General features: G+C 32.2%; 1 protein-coding gene across 1 annotated transcript; it reads right to left on the reverse strand.

The window, feature by feature from the left end:
* Positions 1-3,835: 3,835 nt before the first annotated feature.
* On the reverse strand, positions 3,836-17,491 carry LOC134725527 (coiled-coil domain-containing protein 137-like). The gene is made up of 7 exons (XM_063589424.1): positions 17,333-17,491; positions 13,770-13,909; positions 11,500-11,657; positions 10,376-10,446; positions 9,262-9,344; positions 7,956-8,044; positions 3,836-4,052 (listed from the first exon to the last, which is right to left on the reverse strand). Exons 1-7 carry the CDS (start codon positions 17,440-17,442, stop codon positions 3,840-3,842), a joined length of 864 nt encoding a protein of 287 aa, XP_063445494.1. The 5' UTR covers positions 17,443-17,491; the 3' UTR covers positions 3,836-3,839.
* Positions 17,492-17,706: the final 215 nt, after the last annotated feature.

Below are 17,706 nucleotides of genomic sequence, written 5' to 3' on the forward strand. Positions count from 1 at the left end.
TGCAGGTTGATGCATGTATTCCTATTTTAAATTTTTATAAGTCTTATAGTTTAACCCAAACAAACATGAAACATCTTGGTTATGAACTGTTTCCTTCTCATTAATAGGTACCCCATATCTCTTTTGTTCACATTGATTCATCTCCTGGTAGTGTCGAAATTAAGGTTCAGTCTGGTTAGTTTTTGTCTCTGATGCTGAAAGCAATACATAGGGGGTTACTATATAGCAATGGCAAATTTATATTTCAGAAAATTTGAATATCTTGATTCATCATACCCTGAACTGGTATAATGACTCCTTTAATTATTTAGTTTCTGGCTCTATTTGGCAGGCTATAATTAACCTAGGTACATGTGGGTACTTGATGTCCTGGTACAAATTTCACTTGGCCTGGACCTCATTTTATGGATCCGAGATGAGTTCACTTTTTTTTAGTCCATTCATATATACTGTATATACACTGAACATATTCTGTAAACAATAGATCAACAACATTTGGTGTATGTGTCAGAAATATGGGTTTATGATAAATAAAACTTTTTAAATAAATGGGGAATGTGTCCATAGGTACACAGATGATGCCCCCTCCTTAGCAAATAAAGGGATGCAACTCAAGTACTGTAAAAGTGAAGTTGCATAAATTTGAACTTAAACTGAGTTTAGTGGTAACAAGCATTATATATACATTTCATTTAATTTAGTTGAGCAAACTTAAGTCAAGATAACAGAAACATTCAAATTCAACAATTGATTTTCATTGTCTTTATTTAGTTATAAAACTAATTACAACGCCTTTTGCAACTAAACTGGGTGGCGTCACTTTAAATGTTCTGGAGTTGTGCCCCTTTATAATGTTATATGCAAGCATTGTCTTCCATTTATTTTTATTTTAATGAAATTGAATTGCTTGTTCACATGTTTACATGTTTTGAAGAACAAGACCAACACATCGTCAGGACCTGCATTGCTTAGGAAATTGATTGATGTTATACATATATAGGACAAAACCGATCATTCCATTTCACTATTAACTGACAAGGAAACTTTGACACATAGTTAAAAAGTTTTCAGGTGACATTTTGCTTATACAATTTACTTTCTGAATTGAGCTGTATAAAGTGGTCTTGCTTGTTTGTTCTTATATCCCTACTCCTCAAAGTGGAAATAATTAAAAGGAACTAGAGGCTCTAATGAGCCTGTGTCCCTCACCTTGGTCTATGTGAATATTCAACAGAGGACACAGATGAATTCATGACAAAATTGTGTTTTGGTGATGGTGATGTGTTTGTAGATCTTACTTTACTGAACATTCTTGCTGCGTACAATTATCCAGCAATTCATCATTTCAGTGGAAAATGTTAGTAAAAATTTACAAATTTTATGAAAATTGTTAAAATTTACCATAAAGGGCAATAACTCCTTAGGAGGTCAACTGACCATTTTGGTCATGTTGACTTATTTTTAGGTCTAACTTTGCTGTAAATTATAACTGTTTACAGTTTATCTCTATCTATAATAATATTCAAGATAATAACAAAAAAGCCCAAATTTCCTTAAAATTACCAATTCAGGGGCAACCTACTAACCAGTTGTCCAATTCATCTGAAAATTTTAGAGCAGATAGATCTTGACCTGATAAACAATATTAACCCCCTATCAGATTTGCTCTAAATGCTTTGGTTTTTGAGTCATAAGTCAAAAACTGCATTTTACCCCTATGTTCTATTTTTAGCCATGGCGGCCATCTTGGTTGATTGGTCTGGTCACTGGACACAATTTTTAAACTAGATCCCCCAATGATGATTGTTGCCAAGTTTCATTTTATTTGGCCCAGTAGTTTCAGAGGAGAAGATTTTTGTAAAAGATTACATAGATTTACGAAAAATTGTTAAAAATTGACTATAAAGAGCAATAACTCCTAAAGGGGTCAACTGACCATTTTTGTCCAGTTGACTTATTTGTAAATCTTACCTTGCTGAACATTTTTGCAGTTTACAATTTATCTCTATCTATAATAATATTCAAGATAAAAACAAAAAACAGCAAAATGTCCTTAAAATTACCAATTCAGGGGCAGCAACCCAACAACCAGTTGTCCAATTCATCTGAAAATTTCAGGGCAGGTAGATCTTGACCTTATAAACAATTTAATCCCCTGTAAGATTTGCTCTAAATGCTTTGGTTTTTGAGTTATAAGCCAAAACTGCATTTTACCCCTATGTTCTATTTTTAGCCATGGCGGCCATCTTGGTTGATTGGTCTGGTCACTGGACACAAATTTTAAACTAGATCCCCCAATGATGATTGTTGCCAAGTTTCATTTTATTTGGCCCAGTAGTTTCAGAGGAGAGAATTTTTGTAAAAGATTACATAGATTTACGAAAAATTGTTAAAAATTGACTATAAAGAGCAATAACTCCTAAAGGGGTCAACTGACCATTTTGGTCCAGTTGACTTATTTGGAAATCTTACTTTGCTGAACATTTTTGCAGTTTACAGTTTATCTCTATCTATAATAATATTCAAGATAATAACCAAAAACAGCAAAATTTCCTTAAAATTACCAATTCGGGGGCAGCAACCCACCAACCAGTTGTCCAATTCATCTGAAAATTTCAGGGCAGGTAGATCTTAACCTGATAAACAATTTTACCTCCATGTCAGATTTGCTCTAAATGCTTCGGTTTTTGATTAATAAGCCAAAAACTGCATTTTACCCCTATGTTCTTTTTTTAGCCATGGTGGCCATCTTGGTTGGTTGGCTGGGTCACCAGACACAATTTTAAACTAGATACCCCAATGATGATTGTGGCCAAGTTTTATTTTATTTGGCCCAGTAGTCTCAGAGGAGAAGATTTTTATAAAAGTTAACGACAGACGCCAAGTGATGGGAAAAGCTCACTTGGCCCTATGGTGAGCTAAAAAGGTGTTTAACAGTACAAAAAGTACCCACTAATTACAACTATGTTTTAGTGCAGTAGTGCCTAAGAAAAAATTGACAAAATTTATTGTTGAATGAAAAACAAAAATTATTGGAAAGGAGAAAGGTGTCTCACAGATTTGAATAGGACTCACAAGTGTTAAATCACGACGGTCAAACCTGCTGACAAAATATGAAGACATTCTGTTCAGCAGAAAGCACAAATTGCCTACTGGTAGTGGTAGTTCATGTTATGAATTGGAAACCCCAAAAATCACCCTCATATAAAATTGTGAAATATAAAGACATCACAATTCAACAGAAGTGATTTAAAAAATCTACAATTGGATTCTGACCAAACCACATTAATAAAGACTAATGACAATCTTCATATCCCCCATCTAATCCCGTTCAATTTAATGGTCAGAATATTGTTCCAGAATTTTCATCAATCGGTTAGAATGATTCTCTTAACAAAAATGCAAATGGATGGTATAACTAGGTTTTACATAGTGTCTAAATCATGGGATTTAAATTCAAATAAATTTAATCTTGAACAGAGTCGAGTGTCTTCTTGCGCAACAGAGCCTCATTGTACAGTTAATCAGTAGTTTTTGAAAAATTATCTCCCTTCTCAATACTTTTCTCCAGGTGTATATACTATTAATTTGATACACCTTTTCTACTTCAACACTATATTCTTTTAACAGTTAATGACAACAAATGAGTTGAGCAAACAATGGCAATAGTAAAATATTTTTATAGAAAAAACATTTCCAAAATATTAAAAATGTATAGGGGAGGTTACTCTCTATCAATTCATTTCAACTTTTTGTTTCAGGTCTGCAGTGACTTTATAAGGTTTTGGATGTTTCTAGATACATCTCAGGAGAAGTAATAATAATAAAGCATTGATAAGTTACGAGACTTTTACTGTTTTATTTTTCATCAATCTATACATGTCAATAGCTTTCTGTCTTTCAGTGTCCATTACTTGCTGTTTAGCCATGGAAAGATTTTTCCTTTTCGTAGTTTGTCCTATTTCTCTATTACTGGAACGTAAGCTACTATTTGGACTAGAAGCAGAATTTGCCAAAATTATTTCTTTTAGAAGCAGTGATCTTTTTCCAGGCTGAAAGAAAAATAAAATAAAATGTCAATTCCTCATGTACAATTAAATTTCAATAATTAATTGTCAGTTGTTTTTATATTTGTTATCTTTACTTTAGTGCTTCTGCTGCTTTGTGCTAATTTTAGTAACTAACTAATCTATATGTGCTTTTAATGTGCTTTTTATGTGCAAACCATTTTATTTTTGCTTTTGTGTTTTTATTTCATAATTGCATTTATTTTATGTTTGTACAATGTACTTGCAATGCTTATACCAACTCTAAATAAAGCTTTATGTCTTATGTCTTAACATAAACTAAGAAAATCTGAAATTTAATGTGCAATACATGCAGTTAGTTTCAAAGTAAAAAACAATCAGTTCTATTGTATTTTAAACATTTAGTTGATTTTAACCAAACCTACAGATAAACTGGAGGGAAAACAGATCACTCTCACTTCATGCCTCATTTGGAGACACATGTGAAATTATGCAGATGTCTAATATAAAATATGAATCCAGCAGAAAATCCTTCTTTGTAAATTTATTATCTGGTTATTAACAGAACAAAAGAATGTAAAATAGCTGTTAAATTAAAAGGGCATTACATGGGGGTCTGGATGGGGGTCCTTCTTTTCTTCATTTTTATTTTTCAAACCATTTCTTTCAGTTCTTTATATATTTTGCTCATTATTCTCTGTTCTTTACAATATTGAACACAATTATTCTCTATTATTTAATTTATTGACCATTTGTCTCTCTGCATTTTTTTTTTCTGCCCTTCATTCTGCACTTCTTGCTTATTATACTCTAAACTGTAAACAGCATCCAGACCCTAATGATTTTAGTTGTTCATAAAATTCACATTAACTCACATGCCATAGACAGAATGACTCAATATCTATTATTTTACATTCATAATCCAATGAATATTGTAGGTCTTGAGTCTTGACATTTAACCTTACTCAGCACTTTAGTTAAATATCTTTCTTTAGCATGTACAGCACTATAGTATAATGTCCTTATGCAGTGCCATAGTGTAACAATAGTAAAATGTCCTTATGCAGTGCCATAGTGTAACAATAGTAAAATGTCCTTATGCAGTGCCATAGTGTAACAATAGTATAATGTCCTTATGCAGTGCCATAGTGTAACAATAGTAAAATGTCCTTATGCAGTGCCATAGTGTAACAATAGTAAAATGTCCTTATGCAGTGCCATAGTGTAACAATAGTATAATGTCCTTATGCAGTGCCATAGTGTAACAATAGTAAAATGTCCTTATGCAGTGCCATAGTGTAACAATAGTATAATGTCCTTGTGCAGTGCCATAGTGTAACAATAGTAAAATGTCCTTATGCAGTGCCATAGTGTAACAATAGTAAAATGTCCTTATGCAGTGCCATAGTGTAACAATAGTAAAATGTCCTTATGCAGTGCCATAGTGTAACAATAGTAAAATGTCCTTATGCAGTGCCATAGTGTAACAATAGTAAAATGTCCTTATGCAGTGCCATAGTGTAACAATAGTAAAATGTCCTTATGCAGTGCCATAGTGTAACAATAGTAAAATGTCCTTATGCAGTGCCATAGTGTAACAATAGTAAAATGTCCTTATGCAGTGTCATAGTGTAACAATAGTAAAATGTCCTTATGCAGTGCCATAGTGTAACAATAGTAAAATGTCCTTATGCAGTGCCATAGTGTAACAATAGTACAATGTCCTTATGCAGTGCCATAGTGTAACAATAGTACAATGTCCGTAATCTGAATTTACAAAACAGCCAATCCCGGAAATAAGTGTATGAACAATGTACTCATTGTGTTTTATATTTGTACATGTACTATCAATTCCAAGATTACTTTCCACAGCAGTCACAGCAGAGACTTAGAGTGAGAGAAGGTATTTCACTTTGTATCTTATCACCTATTTTCCTACGATAGTTCTAGGAGGAACCCCATTCCTAACTCTTTTAAAAATTAATTTCCTTTGGGTCAGTGGTCATGACTCCTTTCAGTACACATTCCTCTGTAAAAATTGTGTTGGTATTTAATATAACATGACGTTTATCGACAGAACAATTTAATTTTTCGCAACATGTTTTGTTTTCAGAATTTACGGAAGTTACTTCCGGAAGGGGGACAACTCGAAAAGATAATATGGACGACTCTATTTCACCATAAGGGGTGTTGCGATGTGGACTACATTTATTTTAATTTAAATGATGCATATGATTTAAAATTATGAAACACCAATAACCCTCAGTAGCAGACAAACATAGAAACAATCCCATGAGTTTTAAATCAATCAATTGAGGTGGGAATCCAGAGCAACCATTTAATCTAATTCCACTTGAAGTCAAGAAAACTATACCCATGCACATAATGACCTAAACAAACCCTGGAGCAAGAATGTATATTAAATGTTAATTAAACGACCTAGATTGTTCTCTATTTCTTTATCGAAGTACAATATCAAATATCAGTTTCATAATGGTGACATATAAGAGAAACTCCACTTCAGTTGACAGAAATAGATTAATCGGAATTCAGAGAACTCTCACATTTTTATCAAAACTTGGGAATTCCCTCTGACGTGGTTCTAAATTTATAAAAACACTAAATATAAATACTGCTAAATTTTGATTTTCCATGTTGTTAAAAACACACATATAAGTCAAGAGCAATATCAAACATGAAGATTATGAAAAGAACATTATAGTAAAGTTGTTAAGTTCAATCCCTTTGTTTGTTTTTACCTTTTTAAAAAGCAAGACAATCATAAGAATCTGAGATGTTCCTTAATGTTTAGAATAAAATGATTGAAATGAGGGCAATGCCCTGAGCCACTGGTAAAAATCTACAGATTGCTTGAAAGCAATCGTATCCCAAAACGCCTTCAACACACCTTAATGACATACATTTTTAAATTAACTACCCCAAAAATATACCCATTTTTTAGTTTATATTTAAATTATGTGCACATACATGAGAACTATAGGGAACTATATTTCAGTGTGAATACATTTAGTTATAGAACCTAACCTGTCATGTTGTTAGAGAGGCCAGTGCCTAAGTACAAGTTCCAATCTTTCCAAAAACAAATATTTCAGCAATTTTTCCTATTGTTAAGGGGCTTGACTCTAGAATGGTAAAAGTGATGCCACCAAAATTCAAACTTGATCTGTGTTTTGTGGTAATAAGCATTGTTGATAAGTTTTATTACATTTGGTTGAGGCACACTAAAGCTAGAGAACAAAAAAAATATTTCAGCAATTTTTACATTTGAAAAGGGGCATAACTCTAGAATGGTAAAAGTGACATAACCAAAATTCAAACTTGATGTGTGTTTTGTGGTAAAAAGTATAGTCGAAAAGTTTCTTAATATATGGTAGAGGCAAACTAAAGTAAGTGAAGGGTACCCAATTTCGGGATGTACATACAAAAGGACACAAGTAAAAATTAATGCCCCCTCCGCTATGACGGGGGCATAAAAATCATTACATGTACATCCATTTTTTGGCTAGGAAAGAGACTTGAATATTCATCTAAACTTATATATTCCATTGCTATTGGTTCATATTGATTAATACACAGTTTATAGATTTAATTCCCATCAAAATTTGTGTCGTAAATCAATAAAATCTGTTCACAGAAAGATATAAATCACCTGCTTTGCAAAAAAATCAAAATACTTTAAATTAAGAAATTTTCACAATGTTTTTATAAGTGAGAAAATTGTGATGGGTTAGATTTCACCCCCGAAAATTAATTTATTAGTATGTAAATTGGATAACCTCCCTTTTAACATGTTGGACGAAAAATCTTTTTTTTCATAAAGAGTCAATTTCTAATGGGAAATATACAAGTTACGTACCATTCATCCATGAAACATGGAAGTTTACGAACATAATCAATCCACATTACCTTAGAAAACTGTTCATCCCTAACTGCCTTTCTTGGTTTAGATGTCAATACTGGAGGTGCAGAAACTACTTCACCAAACTGTATGTCATCTACAAAATAGAAAGTTTGTAATGAATATGAAGATATCTGGTTTAAAACAAAAGTTAACTTCTATATGTAAAATTTACTTTACTCAGCTAGCCTTACACTATATTTTGACTTAAGGCCAACAAGTCTTTGCTCTTAAACCTAAATGCAGCCAATACTAATGATCATGTCTTTTGTCTGCCCTGGCTGTGAAGCAAACCCATATCATCCAAGTCTTTCGTCTGCCCTGGCTGTGAAGCAAACCCATATCATCCAAGTCTTTCGTCTGCCCTGGCTGTGAAGCAAACCCATATCATCCAAGTCTTTCGTCTGCCCTGGCTGTGAAGCAAACCCATATCATCCCACACTTGAGGCCTTCAAACTTTTATGAGAAGAACACAGATTAAAGATATTTGAAATATAGATAAATAAAACTATATTAAAAAAAACGTACTTTGGTAAAAAAAAAATTGATAGAAGCATCAAAAGTAACAAGGTGAATCAAAATAAAGGCTTGATAGGTTCTGGTTGGTGTATATAATTAATGTAGAGAAAACAAGTGAAACTGCAATCTACTGCTCACTGATGATACCCCAGCTGCAAGTGGATAATTTTAAAAGTGTAAAAACATGCAAGTGTTCGATAAACAGGAAAATGTTGAGTGATGAATCTGAAACCACATCACACAGTATAGCAGACTTATATACACCCTGAAACTAAATTTCAGAAATCCTTGTATAGTAGTTCCTGAGAAAACTGTGACAAAAATTTTCAACTTGGCTATCATGTGAAAAATCATAGAAGTGTTCGGTAAACAGGAAGTTGTCGAGTGATGAATCTGAAAACGCATCACACAGTATAGCAGACTTATATAAACCTTGAAACCAAATTTCAGAAATCCTTGTACTGTAGTTCCTGAGAAAAAATGTGAAGAAAAATTTTATTGAGACGGACGGACAGACAGAGCTTAAACAGTATGCCCCCCTTTTTGAAAGCGGGGTATAATGATCAAAATGTGTCATAATCTGATACAGGGGGGGGATTTGGTTAATTATATAGGGAATCATTGAAGCACGACTGATATATGATAACATATGCTAAGTGTTGATGAAAAAAAAGGCAACATGATGCCATAAAAATCTCTTTGACACATTCCCCATTTCAATTTTCAAATCTTTAACTCCAATTTTATAGACAAATTACAATATGAAACCAAGCCTTATAGGATCTTATACAAAACCTTTTAAAAATTCTGTTTCTTTGTTATCGATATCTCTTTCATGTTTCTTATGTTTCATTTTCTCTTTCTTGTGTTTTAGTTTCCTGAAATTATATGTAAAAAAGTTAATAAATAACCATCATCTAAACAGCTTAATAACATTAGCATAAAATGGATTCATTATTTTATTTCACTTTCCATAAGATTTATATCTCTATAGCAATTTAGCTAGTTTTTTCAAATTTCAGAACTGTCTGAGGTTTCCACAATATCTTGAGCATGTACCTCAAGTGGAAACATATCACAATGGATGTAGTGGTAGTAATCCCATCTTAATAAGACATTTTCTGGAGATAGAGTTACATGTGTGTTTAAAAACTGATGTATTTCGAGAACTATAAATATGCATGACTGTTAACAGTTGGTTTACTAAAGTTGGTTTTATCTTAGAAAAAAAAACCAACAGAAATCTCAGGTTTGAAAATATGTACCACTGTAAACGCTTATATTTTTTCTGAGTTTGTACGTAGTTTTAACATATTTATTAAAAGTGGATTAGGAAACAAGTTATTACAATTTATATCAATCTCTTTCCACTTTGCAGGTGCTAGTGCTGTCTTGTAGTGGCATTAGCAGACTCTTTTTCGAAATCTACAAGGGTGTCTTTAACATGCAAGAGATATGGCTCTCTTAACACGGATCAGCCATTTATCATCCCCTTCCGACGGACTATCATAGTTTCCTAAAGACCATACTCGCAGATGGTGCTAAGGGAGAGCCAAAAACTCAGTTTGTACTTATTGCTAGTATTGCTGGTGATTGTGATATATATGACCGTTAACCATCTCTAGCATTTATTTTTTATCTTCAACAGTCCTTTTCAAAAGTTGAAACAATTGTTCAATAAAGACTATATCTTTTATCTTTCATTATTTACATATCAGAGCCTTTTATAGCAGACTATACGGTATGTTTTTTTTCATTGTTGAATGCTGTACAGTTGCTTATAAGTGCTTACAACCTAAGTAGATGGTCGTCTCATTGAGAGTCAAACCTCATCTCCTTATTTTCATATCAAACAATCATCATTTATTAGTCTGAAGTAAAAATCGTCATTTGAACAGATTATATTTACTCTTTTCTACTTTTGCTCATTGACTTTTTCTTCTTCGTTAAATCTCCTTTATCTATGTCTTCAATGTTCAGCTGCAAAAAAATATTAATCTATTAATATTATACAAGGTTCAAAAGGGGACTTTTAAATGCACCTCTTCAACCACGCGATTGAATTTTAGAGAATGATATTATTCTTCGTGGTTAAAAATCTTAATCAATACATGTAGTAGAATATTTTAAAAGATTTATATTTTTTTTTACTAGAACTGAAAGTGAATTAGTTCTGTATAAATCAGGTCAATCCTAGTCTAAATTTAAGTATCATGTTTATTATTGTATCAATTTGGCAATCAACAAGGTGAGGATTTTTTTCCTCAGAAAATAGTATTTTTCCAGACGCGGATCCAGATTGGTTGGAAACCCCCTTTTTTTGGACGATCAATGCATTTGAATGGGGACATGTAATTGGAACCCCCCCCCTTTTGTCCTGGGTCAGGAACCTCCCTTCTTTAAATAGCTGGATCCGCCCCTGTTTTCATCAATAGTATAAACAGAATTCTAATTATGCTTAACAATCTACTTAATTATGAATTTTGGTAAATAATCATTAATAAAAAATAAATATATATCTTGTTATCATATTCAGTTTTTTCAGAATCTATTTCAATGTCTATTTGCATATATACATACCATTATACTGAAACAAATATAAAAGTAAAAGAACAGCTAAAATGAAACAACCATTAAATCGAGGATAATGTATGTTTAATTGAGACTTTGTGAGAGATAACAAGTGAAACTGCGAGCTACTGCTCACTGATGATACCCCCGCCGCAAGTGGATAATATAAATAGTGTAAAAATATGCAAGTATTCGGTAAACAGGAAGTTGTCGAGTGATGAATCTGAAAACGCATCACACGGTATAGCTGACTTAGATAAACCCTGAAACCAAATTTCAGAAATCCTTGTATTGTAGTTCCTGAGAAAAATGCGATGAAAAATATTCATGGGACGGACGGACTGACTGACGGAAGGACAGACAGAGGTAAAACAGTATACCTCCCCTTTTTTATTAAAGCGGGGGTATAATTAAAGACTTCAAGTTAAAATATATGTACAAGTATTCATAACATAAACTAACCCCATAGTGATCTGATAATTTAGACTGTAGTAAAACCTTCTCTGTGGCATTGTCAACACGATTCAGAAAATCTCTTTCCTTTTCTTTTTTCTTCTGAATAAAAACTGGAGGTGGATCAAGAGGTCTTGTCTGTCCTGGGACCAGTTTTTGAAAGGTATCTACAATAAAAAAGATTATTTTCAAATTATATAAGCAGTTGTGAATGAATTAGATGATTTGTGTCTAACAGCACATCTTCTGAAACTTACTCAACGTAGAGCACCTAATAGGATGTGTAATAATCATTTCTACATCAAGATTAAGAACTTTGAGTTTACTTCAGCGACTGCAAGCATTTTTCCTGATCTGGTCTTAATTGTATGTTTTACTATGTACAATAGTTTATCTATTGATGAAGATTCAAAATAGCGGGTAGAGTTGAGTACTAAAATCTAGTTTAACCTTGCTATATTGTTTGTGTGCCTGTTCCAACTCAAAATTTTAAGTGATTGTCTTGTTGAATAAGATTATACATGAATATTACATGTTTTAGATATAGGAAGATGTGGTGTGAGTGCCAATGCTACAACTCTCCATCCAAATATCAATTTAAAAAAGTAAACCATTATAGGTTAATGTACAGTCTTCAACACAAAGAGACAACAAGCTATAAAGGGCCCCAAAATTACTAGTGGAAAATATTTGTTTACTCAAGAATTTGATGTTCATTGGAGATCATTGATAGTTTCTGTGAACTTAAAATCATCTTAATAATATAACAGCAATGTATATCCTGACATCTTTTTCTATTGTTGAAGACAACACTGATCGCCAAATGTCTTTTGATTTTTCATTGTTGATGAGTTGCTGTTTACCGTACTTTTTGTAGATTCTTGTAGATACACATCTACATTGTGTAGCCTTCCAGGCAGATACCAAGTTGAAATAAACAAAAGAACTAAACTGACAGATTGTCATCCCTACAATGGCTTCCATTTTAATAATTTAATAATGATAAAAATTAAAGTTCTGGAATAATGGGGAGACAAATTTGATGAAATCTGATGAATACTGGGAGCATAGCCTATCAAAGCAAAGTTTCAATCAATTAGTGTTTTTTTCAGTAGTTGGTCTTTTGTTCCCCATCTGCCTGGAAGAAAACTAACATTTCCATTTTCAACCAGGTGATCTGGGACAATACCCCTAATGCGCCTTGAAATGAGGAACACAAAAGTCACGTGTAAACAAAAAATCTCTGTGTAGTGATATTTGACACATTTCTATGATAAACAAATGACTGAGCTGAACCATTAGTGTTAATTTAGAAAGTAAGGGAACACAGAATAAATGTGTAAAAACCATTAAGCTATGAAATGTGTTCAAAGTATTAAAATTTCAAAGAACTTATTGTGTTAAAATTGGGATTTTTTACCATGAGGAGCCACATTGCAAAAGGATACTCGGGGTTTGCTAAATTACGGAAAAATGAATCACACTTCGTACCCCGAAAATTTCACCACATATGTAAAAATGTCTCAGCAAAGTCAGCTTTGAAACAAGCCATCATACATATACAAGTTTACGATATGGGCTGAGCAACAGAAGAAAACGTTACCATTACGGCCTATGGAGAAACAATTGTGCATATTGCCCCATCTGCACGGCACAGCTTTATACGACTGCAAAGGTCAAATCCTGAACAGTTGGGGCAAGTATTGACCCAACATTCAAGATTGATACAGCTCTGAATTTGGATTGTGATCAATTTTTGACATAATGTCAAGATCTTACAAATCTATTGCACAATATTGTGTTATTAAAGATTTCCTTTTTCAAACTTTTTAAAAATTTGGAGAAAAAAAATTTGAAAACTTCTACCAACCCCCCTTTTTTGGCAATTAGTCCAAAACTTGACATTTTATTATACATGATTTACAAGTAGTATAAGGGAAGTAAATCCCAACATACCCAACATTGTATGTTAAATGTTCTGAGTTACCTCCCTTACACTGCTTTTAAATTGTCTTGTCCATTGACCAGAAAAAACATAGTTTTCCACTAATTCCAAAACATTTTGAGCCATAACCCCCCAAAGTCAATACTAACCATCCCTTCATTGTATGGAAACTTGCGGCACAATTACAGAGATCCATACACTTTAACACAACTGAATGCATATACAAATACATTAGCTGTAGAATAGGTGATGTATTTGACTACAATAATTAATAATGTAGATTTATTTTTCAGCAATTGATTAATGGTTATAATCAAAGACAATAAAACAATACCTTTTGCTTTGTTTTTCTTGAATTTTTGCTTTTTTCCTTGTTTAAACTTTTCTTTATTGTCCATGAAATATTGCACTTTTCGGGGAATTTCTTGTGTGTCATCATTTTTTGGAGCCTCATCTTGACGAGTTTTTTGATGGCTGAAATGCAAATAAAAAAATTAACATGCATCTGAGACATACAGTCAGTGGACAAAAGTGAGTTCCCACTCAACAAAACATTTTGTCCACTGACTGTACATGTACATTCTAAAACATAACTTTAGTTAAGACTATTTACATTCTTAAACATTGTACAATGTATTAAGGCTTAACTGTCAATAGTTAATAACGTTCAATAAATTTGTAAAGTAAAAAGTAATAAAAGGCCTTGCAGAGGTATTGCACAATACTGCGCAACTGAAGATTTCGTGCTCACAGGAAGGATGGTTTATACATACAGTCAGGGGTACTACTTGTACAAGTGTATTTTATTTACTTGAAGAAGTGAAAAAAAATATACACATATAAGTAAATAAATGATGTTTGAATAATCTCCCCTTTATTTTCTGAAAAATTTACTTGTATAAGTAAATTTTTCTTACAATCCAACAAAAATCCCCAAGTTTTGAGGTGTAAAATCATGCCTTTAATGATTTTTCCCAGGTTTGCTCAAATTTTTTCATTAAAGTTCAATGTTTCATCTCATTAATTCATCAAAGAAACTGATTGAGCAAAGATCTTGTATATTTGCGCAAGGCCTTCAAAAATTGCTCCTTTGGGGCTTGTAAATGAGCAGTGTTTAGAAGATAACAGACAAATGGGACTTTCATTGTCCTTGAAATTACACTTAAATGATTAGTAAAGACATCTGCAAAGGGTACACAATCTAAAATTCTATTAGAGCAAAGAAATATTCAAAATTTAAGAAAAGAAGAAAGGTTGATTTTTTTACCTATATATATAAGTAAAAAAATCTGAATGTCGAAGGGACATAACTCAGCCAATTTTTTATTTACCTGTACAAGTAAAAAAAATTCACTTGTATAAGTATCCTACAAATTTACTTATATGTGTATATTTTTTTTACTTGTTCAAGTAAATAAAATACACTTGTATGAGTAGTACCCCTGACTGACATAAGTGCCGCTGGAATGGGTCCCTTTTTTGATACGTCAAATATATCAATACTGTTGCCTGTTCTGAACATGTTTAAAAAATTTAAAAAAATTGCAAACCAAAAACTCTTCTAGTAAATGTGACCAACTATCCTTGTAAGTTATAATATCTAGACCAACAGCTTTAAAGAAATTTAAAGTGTCAACAAAAATAATCAAAAATGTTGTTTTGGGGCATTTTATAGTAAGTTGAAACAGAGGTTATATGACATTGAAGATTAAAAGTTGTACAGTGCCTTTTGATCAATATTTAAAGTTTTTTTCAACACAGGGCATTAAATCATGAAAATGTACCTTTTCAATGTTAAACATTAAATAACTTATTTTATTGAAATGTGGATTCTTTCTTGATTTCAAAAATATATATTCACTCCTAATAAAAATTCAAATGACTAAAATAGACATTATGATTAATGGCCTGGGGAATAAATATTTAAACTAATAATTTAAAACTGTTTCAAGCCAATTCCTGATAAAAAAGAAAAAGTGAACCAAACTAAATTGTTGTTTAATTACAAATGATTATTGGAAATTTATCAAGTAAATTAAGGCCTAATTACTTGAATACCTTTTATATATTCATATCTATAGATATATAGTGCCAATGAGACAACTCTCCATCCAAATAACAATTTAAAAAGTAAACCATTATAGGTTAAAGTACGGCCTTCAAAACGGAGCCTTGGCTCAAACCGAACAACAAGCTATAAAGGGCCCCAAAATTACTAGTGTAAAATCATTCAAACGGGAAAACCAACGGTCTAATATTCATATTTCATTTTTTTTTAAAAGATCTTTTTAATCCATTAATCATTTGTCTTTCAGATATAATTTACAGAATCACTTTATGTTATGTAGATCAAAAGTAATAGGCAATAAATAAATCTATCCTCCTTATATATACATCAAACATCTAATATATATACATTTGTGTATTCAATTATGAGGTCAAATATTTGTATATTGCAGGGTCTGTATATTGCAGGGTCTGTATATTGTAGGATCTGTATAATTATGTAAGACTGAGTTGATAAGTAATGTGGTCAATTTGATTGACAGTTTAGGAGGTTGGGCATTGTAATTAATTTAAAAAACTTCTCCAATAATATACATATTTTTTTCAGTTTATATTTGTATTATGTGCACATGCATGAGAACAATAGGGAACTATATTTCAGTGTGAATACAATTAGTAACAGTAGCTAACCTGTCATGTTAGGGAGGCCAGTGCCTAAGTAAAAATTTAGAACAAGTTCTAATCTTTAAAAAAAAGATCAAAGCTCAAAAACTTAACTTTGATTTCTGAGCAATAAAAATAAGGTCAAGGTCAGATGACACCTACCAACTAGACATGTACACCTTACAATCATTCCATCCACCAAATATAGTAGACTTATTGCATACAGTATAAGAAAAATTTGTAAGGGTTCCGGGGAACCCAGTGTCTCGCCTACTTTTGCTGTAAAGACACCTGCCATTTGGACATGTACACCTTACAGTCCTTCCATACACCAGATATACTAGACCTATTACTTATCTTATCTAAAATATGGACTTGACCACAAAACTTAACTTTGTTCACTGTTTTATGACAGGAGGTAGAGGTCAAGCGAAAACTGTCTGACGGGCTTGAGGATCTTGCAAAGTACGCACATACAAAATATAGTTATCCTGTTACTCATAAGAGAAAACAAATCTTTTTTTTTTCAAGTAGTTGCATGCACAGAACCATGAAAATAAGGTCAAGGACAATGGACATGTGACATATGGAAACTTATTTATTAGTAACAAGCTTTTTATAAGGTAGGTAATGCCGCTGCCACCAGATCACTATGAAGGCTGATGAACATTTATCCAGTGCTTTTCAAATTACTATGATTAAAATGTTTTTTATCCAAAATTCATGTGCATGCCCAGGCTTTTTGAGCCATACCTAGCTACGCACCTGAATATTTATTACCTTTCAACTATATTATATTTGTTTGTTTTTTAAATGACACTGGCCAGCTAAGTGAATGAAATTAACCCCAGAATCTGTCCCGCTCGAACTATTGACGTCATTCAACAATCACTTTTCTATTGTCGTGTCAGATATTTTGTATTGTTGTCAAAATTTTATGGGAACCTTTTAGATGATCAGTAGTGGCGCACAAATTACAATTTGCGATAAGGTGTATAGGAATGTCTACCTTTAATGTTTAATAGGATAATGTAAGATAGTACATTGTTAGTTGACCTTCCCATTGAATTAATATTCATAAAACAGGTGTATGTATAATATACGTATCATATGATATGTATAATTTGCATAAACTATCATGATTATGGACAAAAATATTGGTCATTAGCTTTCAGTTTATGGCTTTATGGTGGATATTGATAGGAAATAAAATAAAAAGTAACTAACATTTGCTTTCTTTCACCATTGTAAAATGGGTCTACAAATTTAATCTTTCTGTGCTTTTTACTTTTCTGTGGTTTAGTCATAGGACCATTTTGATGATTAGTTTTACCCATGCTTGTTTGTTGTTTTTTGTTATCTCCCCTGTCAATTTCCTCTTGCACATAAATTGATGACGTTTTTAACAGTTCCGGTAACATTGAAACCAATTTTGAAGTTGACTGAAGTGTCATTTGTATGTATTTCATAATATCTGTGATCATAATCACAAGTTTCAAATTAATAATTGAAAACAAACATTAAGCAAACCTAAATATTTGAAATGAACGAAAATCATATGTAATTAAGTTTGATCAAGGATTTGTATAGTTAGATACAAA

This window comes from Mytilus trossulus, chromosome 7 (assembly GCF_036588685.1).
Source record: "Mytilus trossulus isolate FHL-02 chromosome 7, PNRI_Mtr1.1.1.hap1, whole genome shotgun sequence".
Taxonomy (NCBI): Eukaryota; Metazoa; Mollusca; class Bivalvia; order Mytilida; family Mytilidae; genus Mytilus; species Mytilus trossulus.

Coding starts and splice junctions, on each gene's coding strand:
- LOC134725527 (XM_063589424.1), bottom strand. CDS start 17,442: ATGGGTAAAACTAATCATCAAAATGGTCCTATGACTAAACCACAGAAA. Junction 13,910..17,332: donor AATGGTGAAAGAAAGCAAAT/GTTAGTTACTTT, acceptor TTTGCATTTCAG/CCATCAAAAAACTCGTCAAG. Junction 10,447..11,499: donor AATTATCAGATCACTATGGG/GTTAGTTTATGT, acceptor ATTTTTTTGCAG/CTGAACATTGAAGACATAGA.